Below are 17,001 nucleotides of genomic sequence, written 5' to 3'. Positions count from 1 at the left end.
TGGAATAGCTTTTGCTGCTTCTTTGTTGTTTTTCATAGCTATTAGCTGACTTCTGAATGGGATTGTAAAAATTTGGGTTGCTTTCTTGCAGCTGAGTTATATTTAAAAATTTCTAGCAGTTTCTGATTGTTAGCTAAAATACGTTTAAGCATGTTTTCATTTTTCATTCTATTTCAAAAGATGGAGTTTTATTCTTCCAGGGTGTTACCTAATGTATTCCACAGCCCAGTTTCTTATCAGCAGAATAAAATAAATAAAAAATATAATATAAAAACAACATAAAGTAAAATATATTTTATCTTTCTAAAAATATGCATTGATCTAACTTACAGTGTTCATGTTTGAAATCTTGCCTGTCTCTGACTAAGAGAGCTGCTTACATCTGTATTTGGTGCAAAATTTTCACCTAGTGAAAGTAGATGGGAACTTAGAGTTTTGATGGAACCAGGATTTTGTTCACAAGCTTCATACTCTTATCTACGAGATTTCTTTTCATACTTCTAAGTCCCTTTTTATTTCCTTTCTCCGATTTTCCCAGATAGTTCATGTCAAGTGTTCAAAACAGTTGCATCTATGTTTTCGTATTTCATTGTTTGACATACAATGTCTTTACAGAAAAGATCCCTCAATATTGTGGTCCTGGGCAATAAATAAGACATTTAGTCTTACCTATAGAAGCTATAATGGCAAAGCTGGCAGGACTTGCCACGTTATTGTTATACATTTTAAACTGCTGGATGCTTCCTGCCATTTAAATCATCAATGCAGAAAACCATTGTCATTGATAGTGACTTGTAAATTACACGAGGACTGTCTTTGCTTAGGAGAAGAAGCAGCAATGTCACAACTTTAATCTCAGACAGTGGTCTCCAAAGTGGGGTGTTCACACCCCAGGAGATGCACAAGGCAATCTGTTGGGATGTGGGAAGAAATTTTTTTTGTACCATTAATAAATAAAATAATGTATTTTAAATAGTCTTAAATTCAACTTTACCTTAGTCTTTTTAATGCACATTTTTTTGCATTTAATGCACATTTTTATGTGCATGTTATAATGTGCATAATATGTTCGTAGAGTAGTACAGGCATATGATTTATAAATACATAATTCAATATACATATATTGGGGTGTGCAGTCAAAAAGGTGTGGAGATGACAGCTGTAAGACAGACTCCTAGCTGAATGGCAAAGTAATGTGCAGATGATCATACAGTTGATTTTGCTTTTACTTATTTCTGTTTTAAACCAATGTGGTTCTGATTGAATTATTTCTGATTTATTCCAATACCAGATAATTGTCCTGCCATTGGTAATTGGAAAAGTAGAGGCTTAAAGTGAATGGAAACACTATCTCAGCTGCAGTTTTGCAACTGCTGAACCATCTATAGAAATGTCTTAAATCTCTGCAGCATACCATGAACTTGTTTTTCATCACCTTGTTTTAATCTTAGAGAAAGCACATTGAATTATACTGGAGTAAATCTAGTGCATGGGAAAGAAGCAGATGCCTAGTCACTATTTGCCTATCTGTGGATGAAAGCCTCTAGAGGCTTGATAGAGACTGTGCTCCTAGGAATTAATTTTTGGAACTGAGAATTTATAGGACAAGCTATGGGCTGCAGCTTGATGTTTTTGAAAAAAATGCATATTCTTGTACAGTTAGTATCCAGTGCACAGATAAAGAGCCATGACCACATACTTGCACTTAGGGAGTACTGGCTGTTTGGTCCAATTAAGGATCCTGTTATGAAAGAAGAAGATCCAGGCTGCATGTATCCAAAGCTTCTGATCTCTCACACAACTCATTATTTGCCAGTCGAAAATCATGGATGTCGAAACAGATGTTCATCCTTGGCCTTTGCAACCAAGCTATTACTGTGACAAATTCAGAGAGAGATGTTGAATTACCAGATGTGCAAACAAATCTGAGGCTGCTAGGAAGAAAATGCCTGTCTGCTCTGGACTATTCTAGATTTTCGGAAAAACTCCTCAGTGCAAAAGTGTAATTAACTGATTAATCCAGAGCCTGAAAAGAGACCTCCAATCTCGGTTCAGCACCTACCAGTCTGACCTTGAAAGATGTTAAACTGCCTGATAGCCAAATAAACTGCCATGAATGTGTGGATCTATGACTGCCAAGAAGGCAATCATTACCCATGGCTACTATGGATAGCAATTATATGTGATAACTACTAATTTTTTCAGCTTGAAAAATGTTATATCTCTACCTGTTTTGCTGTTAGGCTATAACTTCTTAGGATTAGAATTTGAAGGAGTTGGATTTCCATGACAGTCAAACTCTGGTCTTCAGTAAACTATCCTAGACACCAAACGAAAGAATGTGACACTGGAGGAAAAAATACTGACCCCAAGAATAATTTCATTCCAGGATAGATGTACGAATTTAGGGCTAATATCTGTAGTAAGGACAATAATATTTTGATGAAATTACTTTTCCTCAGAAAAAGCTTGAAACTGAGAAATATCATAGTTGACAGCTGGATCATTAGGATATATCTCTAAGGTCTTGAACATGGGGACTGAACTCCTCAAACTCTGTTTGATTTATGGGAGGGACTTGAACTTAGATCTTCTCTGTGCTCAGAAGGCATCCTAGTCATGAGGCCATCGGCTATGCTGACGGAAGGCACTTTTCTTCTCATGGTGGAGATACCCAGCAGCTTGTTATAGCTGTGCCACTTTGTATAAACAATTAACTTGTCACAGGGATAGGGATCCGAAACCACTCCGTCGCTATATGCACCAAGCCATGGAATTGTTCTTCCTATGGACTAATGGATATTTATTTATTTACAGAAAGTAAAATAGTTTTAATCAAGAGACAATTAGAGAGACAAATAAGTGGCTCTACACTTTCCCTTGCTATCCTTCTACCATTCAGGAAATGAAAAATCAGCTAGTATCAACAATACATTAATAGAAGAATCATTATTTGAATTAGAGTGACTACTAGGTCTCATAATCTTTTAGATTTAGTAAAATGTATTTGCTGCTAATATTAGTTGTTAATATTAATTTTTATTAAATATTTTTGAATAGGGCACTTTGATATTCTGGGAAAATAAAAGAGAATATGTTCTGACAGATAATAAACAGGAAAAGAAAATGTTAAAAGAAAGCTTGTCCTCACTGAAGGCAATGGAAAGAACTTCATGCAAAAAGAACATTGCTTTTAACATGGCCAGAGTTTCATCTGTTCTTTCTTCCTGAATTCTGAATATTTGTGGTGTAGTTGGCTTGCCAATATATTTCAGTAGGACATACCCATGCAAACAGATCTATATGTTTTCTGGCTATTATATGTGTGCTTAAAATACTTTGCAAAACCTGCACTCTCCACTCCCTCTGGCTGGAACAAAGTCAGGTTGTAAAAGGAAGAAGGTAATTTGTTGTTTGAACAAAGACTCTTATTCCAAGAGTCCATTTATGGATGGATTTTTGCTTGCCATAATCTTTATTTTCTTGCAGTTCTAAAGAAAAATTATATTGTGAAGCTTGGTAAACCTGTAGCCCTTATGATTATAGAACTTCCTTTAAAATCAGTGGGTATTTTCCTGAGACAAGAGCAGCTTTAACTTATGATTAACTGTCTTCATCCTATGTCCATTCTGTGAACATCATCCTGTGGAGAACTGGAACATCCATCTCAGGTATGGAGGCAGCCAGGAGCCTAGTATAACCATAGAAGAAAGAAACTGATAAAGATCCATCTTCAGTGAACCTCACAGAAGACAAATGAGAAACAGAAAAAGGAGTTAGAAAAAGTGACATGTACATACCAGAACTTCTCTTAAGGTGGTCTTCATTACAGTGACCCCCAAGACAGCAGGCAGACAGAGTTGCTGTACAGGTGACAACTATTACAGAGAGAGATTTTGTTAAAGGCTGATCAGAATGACATGATAAACATTACAGAAAAAATTGGCAGATACTCAAAGTCAGGAATGTAGCCCTAATAGCTGTGATCCTTTGGATGGAGACTGATGGGTGCAGGGGTACAGCCATCATGTAGCGGAGCAGATATTCCAGCATTGTCTCACAGAACAGTTTGCAATTATTTTCATGGTCTTGGATATATGCATTTCTGTACTGCCTTTTATTTTAAAGGAATGACACGTTTGCATTCAGTTTCTTGTGTCTGATGATATTAGCCTCATTCACATCTCCTTAAGAAAGGTGAGACATGCTTTATTAGATGAAAAAGACGCAACTATTATTGTCGTACAGCGTAACCAAGAAATAATTTCCTTTCAACAGCAAATTTTTCAGCCCACCTTCTTTCCCCATTCAACTACCTTGAAAACATGGAATAATGGAATATTATTTAGAGCAGCCAAGATATTTAATTTACACTCGCTTACCGAGTGCGATGGAAAGCAGTGTTACAGTTTGGTCTGTGCTCATGTGACAGAAGATATTCTATTTTAGCTGTCACAGAGTTCCTTGAATCTTACTGTGTTCTCAGTTTTTGTTACAATTTATGGCCATTGATAATTACGCTTTGATATAACTACCCTGATTTACAGCAGCTGGGAAGCCAATCCCACATCTCTTAATAATGACATTTATTCTAACCAATTTCCACTGTTCTTAATCCAGGAACTTTCTTCAGACTTTTTAATTTAAATACTGATTACTAATTTCTATCTGCACTCATGATTAAAAATATGGCCAATGCTATTACTTATTGAAAAGGCTTGAAATCTGTTTCCCTATCTAACCATCAGAAAGATGGATGCAAGAGGATCCGAATATTATACAGAAGTAGAACTTTGCTCCAAACTACATATGCATTGAGTAAGGTAGTTCAAGGACAGAGAAGAGCTGTTTGTAGAACTAGTTACTGATAATACTCTTCTGAAAATTGAGGCTAGAAGCGATAACTAAATTAGTTTCTCAGGTGAAAATTTCACATTTGCTGAAGTGAATCCTCTCAGGAAAAAGAACTTTACAGGCTCTCTTCTACTGGGACAATGCTTCCAAGAGACACAACAGGCACTCCAGTTTTGAGAATAGCTTAGAGAGCTAGAAAAGCTTCCCTATGATACGAAGAGATTGGAGTAATTCCGTTCTGAAGATCGGAGTAATTCTGTTCAGAAAGAAGCTTATTAGAAAGATATATAAGAGGCAGATAAAATAAGGATATAGAAGGTATTTCAGGCTTTTCTTAGTACACAAATGGAAGGCTTACTGATAAAAACATAAAAACCCATTTATAATCCTTTACAGAACATATAATTAAACTATTCAACTCATTGTCAAATGTGAAATAAGGTCCAAGAGCAAAAAATGCTTTCTTTTTGAACCTGACATTTTTATTACTTTAATTACATTAGGGTAAAAATGTATGTAAAGTGATATGCACAGATGCTCTCTTTGTTTTGAATATACATTAGTCATTAGCTGTGTAGGACTGCAAAATCTTTCAGTAATTTCTCCAATAGGTATATCGGGCATAATTGTCCAGTGGGGTTTAAACCTTCCTCTGAAGCTGCAGTTTGTGGCCACTGATGGATAAAGATTCATCGCTTGTCTCAATGAGTGGAGCTTCTCCCAGCTGCAGGTTGCACTTAGCCTACATGGACTTCAGAATAAAAGGGATGAGGCCAAATCTCCCTCTGAGTTATCCTGTCAAAGCCCCTTGGACTTCAGTAATTTCAGTCCAATCGAATTGACTTTTTGTAGATTAATAGAAAAAGAAATGCACTTGAGTACTGGGAAGAGCCAGGCACAGTGTCCTGACCTGAGAAGTTTTAAATGTCAGGATTTCTGGCGACAGAAATGAAGGATGGAGATTTCTCCCGTTTTGAACTTTATGTACTTACCCACCACTTAGCAAAGGATCAGATAGAAGTCCCCACAGAGGAGGATGCAGCCACAGTTTAAAATATGAATCCCTAAATGAACATCCAGGATTTGATCTGTGTAAGAAATAGAATGGGTAATTATTTTTTTTCCTGCAATCCTCTGTTGCGTGGTTTTAAGTCAGACAGATTATTAACTTGGATGATATTGCAGACACAAAGAGCCATAAATATCATCTTCCTCAGCTCTAGTCTCTCTCATTGTCTTGTAATAATCAAATAAAAGTAAATTTATCCCCATGATGGCAATGTTACTCTGACATGAAGATAAACAAAAACAGGTATGTGCGCTTATGCAGAAAACCATTTACTCCCTTTTTCCTTTGAAAAGCCTTAGCCAGCATAATTACTTCCCAAAGTCCTGCAGAAACAGAAATGGAAAATAAGCAAAATGCAATTGAATTCAAGGGTAATATCATAATATTGATTTCTTACTAAAAACGGAGTATGATGCAGAAGAGGACTGATACTGAGTGAACAGATACAGGAAGTCTATGTATGGCTGCAGTGCTAATTTTCATGGAACTGTCTTTAGAAAAATCTAAGAACAACTTTGCTTGGTTAGTGAATAAACTAAGTTGTTTCTTTGTTCATATAATCAGAGTGTTGGATGGGGGAAAAGAGAATGCCCCACAGGTATTCAGACAGGGACGAGGAAAGAGGTTTTTGCAATACTCCTTTTTCTTCTAAAGGAGATGGACGGAAACAGGCAACAACTGGCTGTTTACTCTCCCTTCTGGACAAGTAGAAAGAAGGAAATGAATTACTTCTCTCAGAGGTGTAATTGCATGCTTCTTTACAGTAATGCAATTATGTTTTGCACCAGAGTACAGGTGAAGGAAAGCTTATCTAGCCTTTCATGGCTAACATAAAATGTGCCTTAGCAAGAAAAACTGAAGACCTTGAGGGATACATGATGTATTGGATACTTAAAACACATTGTGGCTCTTTTGCATGGACAGTCATGAAGATAAAACTATTGGAGAGATTGCAGAGGAAGGGTCTGGTTTACTATAATTTTTTTTAACATTTTGTTCTTGGATTTTGTTTTGTAGTTGTAAAGATACTGGTGCTACAATGCTGAGTTCTTGGGTATAAGTAATTGGAGGCAGCGTCTAAAAAAGGTAGTAAAGGCTAGCTTTGCAACTAAGTTCATGACTGCAACATGTGCTTATGGGTAAAATTTTGATCCTCACAAAACTTGCTTGTAGATAAGGACTCCTACAAGTTTTAGCAGGACACTGTGCACTACAATAACACTTTACAGCCTCTGTGGTTGTAATATGCCATTCAGATTGTTTTCAAGGCCTCAAAATCTGATGCCATCTGGTCAGATGAGATTAAAAATGTGGAACCGATAACTAGGTGATCTCAGGAAAACAAACAAACAAACAAACAAAATGCAGCAAAACAGTTTTACTTATTTTGAACCTAATTTAGTGGTAACAGAAACTGCAAAGAGGGAGTTTAGATGACCATTGCAACTAGACAGGAAATGTTGAGTGTCTGTGGCTGATGTGATGAAGCTCTTGAGAGTACAGAAATTTTGCCTAGCGTTTAGGAGCTTATAAAGAGTGGTTAATGGGATAGGAGAGCAGAGAAGAAAAAAACATTGGGAAAGAACTAGTGTCATCAAGGAACAGCATCAGCACCCAAGGACTAATACAAAACCCCCAAAATCTTGTGGTGATGTTGAAGATGCGATCAAATCTCACTTCACTGTAGCTTTGTTAGCTTTGTTTCTTTGTAGTGGACACTGTTTGGCTTATCTTGATAATAAACTCACCCATTAGGTTGTATAATGTGTTACTCTCTTTGTGTTTCTAAGTGGTTACCCAAAATACCTATTTGCCCTCATTGTATGTTTTTCCTCATTGTATGTTTTTCCTCATTAGCCTTCTTTAAGAATCATCTGGTGAATGGACTGAAAGTGAGGTGAGGGGTAGTGGCCTGCACTACTTGTCTGTATCCTGGACTTTTCCAGTTGTCTATTTTCCACTGGCGAGTTCCCAGGTCAATTTAAGAGGGCCCATATTGTTGCTGTGATGAATACACAGAACTGATTTTTTCCTGGCAACACCAAGCTCACATCTAAACTCTAGCTGTATTCACAGACTATGACCTCTCTCCAGCAGGTTTATTTTGAACTGGGCTAATCCTGTACAAACAGAAACAAGAGGAGGTAGTAGCAGTGTCTTCCATCACCTTACACCCAAAACCTCAGGATTTTAAAAAACTGTTTCAAAATAGACAGCAACTTCCTGAGGTTTCTAGTTCTGCTGACGGAATTAGGTATCTGAACTACTTTGATAAGAATAGGCTAAGTAACACTCTTCTCCTTAGCATTTGCTATTGGAATGATTAAGTATGATTATGTATTATCAATGTGCTAACTTTAGTGGATCCGGTTTTGGGGGATCTCCAAATTCCATCTGTCACATAGGAATCCTGACTCACATAGGAATCCTGACTGACTCAACCTGAACCCTGCTAGCTAGTAGGGCACTTGAAAGTTAATGAGCAGCAACGATGAGTCAACCCTCATAAACTGATATCAAGTACAGCCTGCTGCTAAAAGGGGCATTTCTGCCTTAGACCATATTCTTGGCCATACACTCCAGCTGCCTCAGGCACCAGCATTTGTACATGGTACAGTGATTGTACTAGGATAACTCAAAAAGAAAAAGAAGGGGTTCGCAGCTGAGTAATTTCTCAAGAGCACATTTACTTCCAGCAAGAAGACAAGACAACCTTTCTCCATGAACAAGGTCCCAGGTTCCTGGGAAGACATGGTGGTTTAGTACTGTGCCAACTAGTGCCCTCGGTAAAGGAGATTAATAGATCAGAAAACACAATATCCTCATGGCCTTTGTCAAGGTCATTCTAAAAGCAGAGTCTGTGTGGGCCTTTATGACCAGATGTGACTTGTTTCTCTGTGGATAAAATAGATTGTTTTTCATTTAAAAGGATAAAGTTAGTCTGCAAAGACAAGACTTTCCTAAAATTTAATATCTACTCATCAGCGCTGCTTTTACCGAACTGGATTTTTTAAAACAACAGTCATATTCATTTTAATGTAAGGAAATTAAAATGAAATCATAATAACATATTTTAAAATTAAAAAAAAATGTGCTTGTGTTAATATACTATTGAACTGCAGTCAATATTGTTGAGCTCCAGTCTTGCAGCGTTTAGGAGAGTTTATATCCTTTAGGATATAGAGTTTATATCCTTTATAAGCAATGATGTTGAAACTCTAGCTGCCATCTTTATTGGTTAAGGAGACAATGATGCTACACTTTTAATCTGTAGTGTAGTATTGAATCTCTGACATGACAGGAGTAGAGGAAGTCACCAGTTGCTAGACCTGCAACTCATCTCTAAGACTGATGCACCTTAACTTTTTTTAGTAAAATATTGATAAGCTCATTTGGATCGGCTTGATAGTTAAAGCTGAGGCCTGTAGAAGTTTACTGAGAGAAATGAGGCATTTTTTCATAACTTGCTGTTATTCAAGAATAATTTGTCTCTCACTTTGTCTCCTCTGAAGTGAAATAATGTCTGTATATAAAAGTAGCAAAAATGGCCATTGCAATAAAAAAATTCAAAGCATAAATCTCCTTAAGCTAAAATTTATTTTAAATTCTTTTAACGCTCATTGTATAAAATTCCTTCTCATCTAGAAGGTAGTCTTTTTTTTTTTTTTTGTAGAGGAGGGGAAAACAAAAAAGAAGCTTGAATGTGTCCACTAAAATTGTATCCAGAAATAAATTAACTAATAAGTGAAAAAATAAAAATGCTTGCAAAGCTTGGAATATATTGGCAGTCCTCATTTAAACAATCATGCAAATATTGTTTAATGTCTGGAAAAAATGCTTTAAATCTAAAATACCACTGGAATCTGGTATGTACTGTCAGCAAATGCTTTAAGCCAGTTGTATGTTTTTCTATAAGATGAATGTGAATGTTAAGTATATAGACGGAATAATCTTAATTAGCTGCAAGAAAAAGCCTGATCTAACCAAGAAGCTGCTTGATGCTATTCAGCAATTTTAGAATTGTATAGTGGATGTTATTTAGGATGATTTATTTTGCAAACTTCGGTTGAGAAAAAATTACTTGTGAGCTATTATTTTTAATTACAAATATCAGATTCTGGATTCTTGAGACTGCATTGCACCACACAGGTGATTCTTAACCAGCTACAAAATCGTTCTTCACAGAGATCAGCTTCTAATGCACCAGCTCTGTGCATCGCTCTCCCTTGTCTCTGACACAGGAGATGTGCTGATAAAAACCTCAGCATAGCTGGAACATTGCTTTGTTCTCCACAGCATGATTAGAGTTGACTAAGTAGATTTTCCCAAAGTTTCTCTGGGATCAAATCCGTGCTTAGCAGCTTAAATATCAAGAAAATGCACAAATAGTTAAGAGACAATATCCCAGCTCTGTCTTCATCACAGCTGAACTGCATACAGAAGGGGCAACACAGAAAATTTAGCCTAAGGTCAAGTTTTCCCAGAATGTCGAAATTCTGAGAAGCTTCTGTAACCTTATGTTTGAACAAATAAGCTTGAAAGTCTCTTTCCTTCACAGAGGAATAATGGTAAAGTGAACATATTTCAAAATTAATATTAAGCTTCTAGACTTGCATAAAAGTTGTCCCATGATTTTGATCGCAGGCATCAATAGTAACAGTTTCCCTTCAGTGATGCTGCTTGAATATACGTAACATTAATTCACTTCGGATGAAATGTTTACCTACTTTTCCATTACTTCTAAGACTGTAAGGTGAAATGAATTATCCCCTTCTATGGGTTATGCTGAGTTATGCTATAATTAAGCTCTTGGCAGAGAAAGGCAGAAGTAGCAAATAAATACTTATGTATCTAAATAATTTGTTTCTGTCCTTAATAAAAATGATGAACACGAGAGTTGTGGTAAGGCTGCTGAATGGAATGAGAATAGAAGAGCGAAACTTGCAGTCAGCTCACAATTGCCTAGGATGATTGTGGCAACTGAGATATCTCAGGCAATGGAAAACGTGGTTAATAACAGGAGAAACATAATAGATGGGCACTCGGGTTATTCCTGCCATCTTCCAGATTATTCCTCTGGGTTATAGGGCCCAGATTATTGAACTAGTTCTAACTATGCAATGGAGAGGGAAGAAAAATCTGACTGGGTGCACTGCTGCTTTGGTATGACTGGCACCAGAACGAGTAGATCTTTCCAGGCCTGACCTTGGGTGTCACTGTTCAGTGTTTGCAGAACAGGGAGTGTTAAGGAGCAGTTTGAGAGACATCTCAGTGCCTTGCAGGACCTAACTCAGCCCTGAAGCTGAGTGCTGTGCTGATAATGTTATCTCTGTTAGATCTGAGCTGATTCTCGAAGATCTGCTGGAATGTCTCAGCACTGCACAGCTCCTGGTGGGTCACAGCTGGGCAGCTCTGAGCTGGCTGGACACGACTGCATGGAGAACTAGTCAGACCACCTTCATGCCCCTGAAGGGAAAAGATACTGAGATGGCACAAAGGTGATACAGAAGCTGGAAATTTGAGGTTCCTTATTGTGCTATCATACTGACTTCGTAGTGTATTGATTCTGAGCAGACTCATTATAGGATTCAACAGAGATTTTTTTCCCCTTCTTTATATGTAAAAGTTGGATGTGCAGGGCTTCACAAACTAGCCCCAGCTAGAGACAGGACACAGGGAACAGTTCTGCTACTGGTACTGAAAGTCACATAGGTTCCTGGGTGGTTCATCTTGCCCACAAAGTCAGGAGTAAACAGATTGCCAAATTTGGACTCATTTAGATCCAGAGCAGTTTGTCTGAGAGCTGTGTAGCTACAACACTACCAATGGCCTTTAAACTTTTCTGCCCCCTTCTTATAGCTTTTGAGCTTTCACATTACAAAGATTGAACTTGTTAAAGTACTGTGAAACATTTTGTGCTTTATGAAAGGTGGGAGCAGATATCCTGAAGTGGATCTCATCATGAAATACATATGCTTGTGTGAAAGTGATGGCTTTCAATGACACAGTCACTTCAGCCATGAAATTCTTGTTTGCTTTTCTGTATTTTAAAGTTATAGCTGTTGTTCAGAAGGTTTTGAACAGTGTGGAGTAATGTTAATTCCTGTTGGCTGTATTTTCAGGATGCCTAATGAGAAAATTCAAGAAGGCTGTAGTTGGTAGGTAGTCTCCTGGCACATTTTTCCTTCCTCCTGTTTGGAACTGCTCTCACAGAAAATTGCACATACTGGATCAGTTTCAGTGAACTGAAATCGTTAATTTCCTTATTTCCCTGGTAAAGCCCATTCATTTTGAAACCATTACTGGAATACAGTTTATTGAATAACACAAATGCTGTATCTTATCCCAGTGAGTAGTAAAAAAAAAGAACAAGACCCAAATTCTTTTCAAACCAAAGTGTAATATGCAAACACATGAAGAAAATGCTGCGATCAAACTGTACAATTTCAGTTTTACTTTGGCAAATAGATAATACAGTCATAATCTGAGAGCATCAAGAATATGTAGTTCTCCCTTTTTTTTGAAATTTATAGAATGAAATTGCTCAGGAAAGCATCTTCTCCCACAGTTGTTCATGCTTTTTCTTTTCATGCTTACTGAGGAATCTCTTGTTTGCTGCAGCTGTATCATCACTGAATATCATTAATATTTTAATTTGACTTTTTAAGGTTGTGCTGTGTTAAGGTTTCATTTACTCTCAAGTCAGCTTGGATTTTATGAGGCTATGGCTTTCCTTAAGAATTTCCCTAGGTGCTTCGCCTAGGTTATCTAAAGACATTAGTGTATCATTTAGTTGCTTGAAAGTTTAACCGGCATTTTACTGTTTAAATGCTTAGTAGGATTAAAGACACTACCACATCAAAAGAGTGAGTTTTCCCTTCGTCTACATATTCCACCTCCTACTCCCTCCCCTTCCTCCATGGTTGCCTAAATCGCTTCTCAATTTAATTCAGAGTGAAATGACTTTCAGTCTCTGAACAAAAAATAAATTCAAAAAGTAAAGCCGATTTAAAAGATTTAAACTGAAAAAGGACCCTGTGGACTTTCCCCCATTGGAATTTCTCGGCAAAAACTGTCTGGGATTTACTTCTCTTGTCCCTGTCAGCCCAAAACACCTCTGGGAACTGTTTCCCCAAGAGCCCTTCCTGGGCTCCTAAAACCCACATCCCCCGTGGCTCTGAAACGCTAATTTCAGGCTAATCTAATTAGGCTAATGACTTGCCCACCACCATGCAAGCAAGCAGGGACAATCTCCTTGGGATTTTCCTGCCTCCCAGACTTGCACTTTCTTCGTTGCACCAGGCTGGCTCTAAACGGCAGGAAGAACAAACTTTGCTTTCACTGAAGGGAGTGAAATAGCCAGCTGCTTAGAAGCCAACCGTGCCGTGCCTTTGAGAAGGCGTTAAAATAGGTTTCGGTAGTGAAGGAGCAAAGAGTACTTAAATATCGGTTACGTTTTGTTTTGTCTGTGTCTAACAGTGTAAGTCTTCATTCAGCAGGGCACAGAGTATGTAAATGTCAGAACGATCGGCTAACACAATGAGCATGCAGGGGTGCAGCTCTGCTCCGATTGTCCAGCGCATTTTTTGCGTCTCATCATTTATAGTAAAGATCGTAAGCCTAGAGGCAGAGAAATATAGACTGGTCCCCTCGCGAAGAGGAACTGGCCGAAATCTGTCCAAATGTTGTAAAGCTGTGAACTCAGCCTTATTTTTAAGTGCTGACTGAGAGAAGATGAGGAAACCTGAGCTTGTGCAAGCCAGGCTCCGTGAGCCTCATTTCAAGTTTGATTAAGTTAGAAGCTGGCAAATCTTCCTGTTAAGTAATTACTTACTTGGCGTTCTGCGTTTTCTGAGCTTGCATGGCACAATTACAAAGCAGAGTGAAAGATCTCACATCGTTAAAAATATTGACTCGCAAGATATCTCAAAGCCTGCCACAGAAGTTACGTTAGAGGACTTACTTTTACCTCTCCTGGACAGCTAGAGTTGAGCTTGTCAATAACACCACCTTTTTTTTTTTTTTTTTTTTTCCCCTTAAATGAGAGATGTTTCCCGGGTTTGTGATTTTGTTCTGTTTACTGGATATTAACTGATTTGCTTATGATGTGTCAAGCTGACATTCTTTTTTATTTAAGATTGTTCCCAGAGATACTTTTCTCATTTCACTTTCGGACTCAGCCTTTCCCTTTCCTATCGAGAGGAACTGTAACACATTTTCTTTTTTTTTTTTTTTTTTTCCTTTTTGTTGCTGTTGCTGTTGTTATTGTTGTCTTGAGAGAATAGTGATTTCAATCGTGTGTAGCACTGTAATTCCCGCCTCGGGAGGGCCGAGGAGCAATACCGTCTTTCTGCGGGGAACTGGACGGCGGGGAACGGCGCACTGGCCCCCGACAGCAGCGACCGCCCTCCCCGCAGCAGGACGCTGGGGCGAGGGCATGAATCATCACGAATGGGACTTTCACCGCTACAGCAGTCGTAAGCGACTCAGGGGAACCCTGCCCGGCACCGTACAGCAATCCCTCCCGAGACACCCAGGCGACACTGCTGCCCGTGATCTCTGTCTGCACCTGCGGCGGCATGGCTGGTGCTGCTCCCCGGGCAAGCCCGGCAGCACCGAGCCCGCTTAGGCCGGAGCGGCGGCAGGGCGGGGGGCGAGGGTCTGCCGCAGAAAGTCCCGCCGGCCCCGCGGCCGACGGTGCCCGGCTGAGCCGCCCGCTGCCGCCGCGCCCTCGGGCCGCCGCCGCCTGCCTGCAGGTGGCGATAAGCACCCCCGGCGCCACCTGCCCCGGCACCCCGCTGTCCGCAGGCAGCCCTAAGGTGTGAGGTGCCCCCCGCCTCAGCTGTCAGTGCCGGGCCACAGGAAGCCTCCCTCCCCCTCGCACATCCCGCATAAGCCCCGTCTCCCGTCCCGAGGGGAAGCCCTGAGCCTCCGGTGCCCGGGGCGGAGCTGCGGGGAGGAGATTTGGAGGAGGCGGGGGGGAGTCGTGGTGGATGTCTCTGCGGTGTCGTCCCAGAGGGGAGGGGACAGCAGGGAGTGACGGACAGGCGCGCCCGCCCGCCAGGTCCGGCTGCGGCGCCGGGGGACGATGGCGACCCAGCAAGACCCCCCCTCCCCCGCAGAAGGGCGGGATGGAGGGGGGGGGACGGAAGGGGAGGGGAAGGAGGGAGGGAGAAAGCGAGGGGAGAACGGAGAGGCAGAGCAGGAAGGAGCGGCACGGGAGAGCGGCGGAGCGAGGGGCAGCAGCTCGGCGAGCGGCGGCGGGAGGGCCGCCCCCGCCGCCCGGGGCTGCGCGCTGGGCAGAGGCGGCGGGGATGGGCGGGCGCGGGGCGGCTCCGCCAGCCGCCGTCCTCCGAGTCTCGTCCGCCTCCCGCCGCGCTATATAGGGGAGGGAGGGGTGGTGGAGGGGGGGTGCCCGGCGTGGCCAAAGCGCACGGGGCGGCGATGCCTCCTGCCAGGGAAGCGCACAAGTGACCGGAGCCTCTTCCCATGCCCGACTCCTGAAGCGACCCCCCCGCCCGGCATGGATGTGGCCAACAACACTACCTCCCCAGAGCGCTCCCCCGAGGGGGCAGGCGGCCCCGGCCCCGCCGAGGTGACCCTGGGCTACCAGCTGCTCACCTCCCTGCTCCTGGGCACGCTCATCCTGTGCGCCGTGAGCGGCAACGCCTGCGTGATCGCGGCCATCGCCCTGGAGCGCTCCCTGCAAACCGTGGCCAACTATCTCATCGGCTCGCTGGCCGTCACCGACCTCATGGTATCCGTGCTGGTGCTGCCCATGGCGGCCCTCTACCAGGTGCTGAACAAGTGGACACTGGGGCAGGTCACCTGCGACATCTTCATCTCGCTAGACGTGCTGTGCTGCACCTCTTCCATCCTGCACCTGTGCGCCATCGCCTTGGACAGATACTGGGCCATCACGGACCCCATCGACTATGTCAACAAGCGGACTCCCCGGCGGGCCGCCGTGCTCATCAGCCTGACCTGGCTCATCGGCTTCTTGATATCCATCCCGCCCATGCTGGGCTGGCGGACGCCTGAGGACCGCTCGGACCCCGACGCCTGCACCATCAGCAAGGACCACGGGTACACCATCTACTCCACCTTCGGCGCCTTCTACATCCCGCTTCTTCTCATGCTGGTGCTCTACGGCCGCATCTTCAAGGCGGCCCGCTTCAGGATTCGCAAGACCGTCAAGAAAGCGGAGAAGAAGAAAATCGCCGACACCTGCCTCACCCTCTCCCCGGCCGCCCTGCAAAAGAAAAGCAACGGGGAGCCCGGCAAGGGCTGGCGCCGGACTGTGGAGCCCAAGCCCGGTGCCTGTGTGAACGGCGCGGTGCGGCAGGGCGAGGACGGGGCCGCCCTGGAGATCATTGAGGTCCAGCGCTGCAACAGCTCCTCCAAGACTCACCTGCCGCTGCCCAGCGAGGCGTGCGGCTCCCCGTCGCCCCCCTCCTTCGAGAGGCGCAACGAGAAGAACACGGAGGCCAAGCGGAGGATGGCTCTGTCCCGGGAGAGGAAGACTGTCAAGACACTGGGCATCATTATGGGCACCTTCATCCTCTGCTGGCTGCCGTTCTTCATCGTGGCGCTGGTCCTGCCCTTTTGTGACAGTAAGTGCTACATGCCCGAGTGGCTAGGGGCAGTCATCAACTGGCTGGGCTACTCCAACTCCCTCCTCAACCCCATCATCTATGCCTATTTCAACAAAGACTTCCAAAGTGCTTTTAAGAAAATTATCAAGTGCAAATTTTGCAGGCAGTGAAGCCCGCCGCTCCGGGACGGGGCGGCGGAGGCTCTTGCCGCTCCCTCCATCCGCCTGACACCCCGCCGCAGCGTGCCCCCCGCCCAGCCCCTCTCCAGCGCCGGCGTAAGGGCGAGGGGCTCCGGGACCCCCCCTCCGCAGCGCGCCCGAGCCCCTCGCTCCTCCGCCCGTCGGACAAGCTCCGCAGGGCAGGGCAGGGCTCCACCGGTTGCGGTGGGGAGATGCCCGGACTGGGAGGGCTCCGCGGCCGCCCTCGCCTCGCCTGGCCCCGCCGGGGCTCCGCTGCCGGGCGCCGGCGCTCCCGCCTCCCTCT

The 17,001-nt window shown here is 42.8% G+C and overlaps 1 protein-coding gene across 1 annotated transcript; it reads left to right on the top strand.

Moving 5' to 3' along the window:
- The first annotated feature begins 15,446 nt into the window (after positions 1-15,446).
- HTR1A (5-hydroxytryptamine receptor 1A) lies at positions 15,447-16,688 on the top strand. The gene has a single exon (XM_086629333.1). It carries the CDS (start codon positions 15,447-15,449, stop codon positions 16,686-16,688), a length of 1,242 nt encoding a protein of 413 aa, XP_086485459.1.
- The last annotated feature ends 313 nt before the right edge of the window (positions 16,689-17,001 follow it).

This window comes from Tauraco erythrolophus, chromosome Z, assembly GCF_009769465.1.
Source record: "Tauraco erythrolophus isolate bTauEry1 chromosome Z, bTauEry1.pri, whole genome shotgun sequence".
NCBI classification, from domain to species: Eukaryota; Metazoa; Chordata; class Aves; order Musophagiformes; family Musophagidae; genus Tauraco; species Tauraco erythrolophus.
Note: the sequence above shows the minus strand (reverse complement) of the source record. Positions and strands in the feature narration are given on the sequence as shown.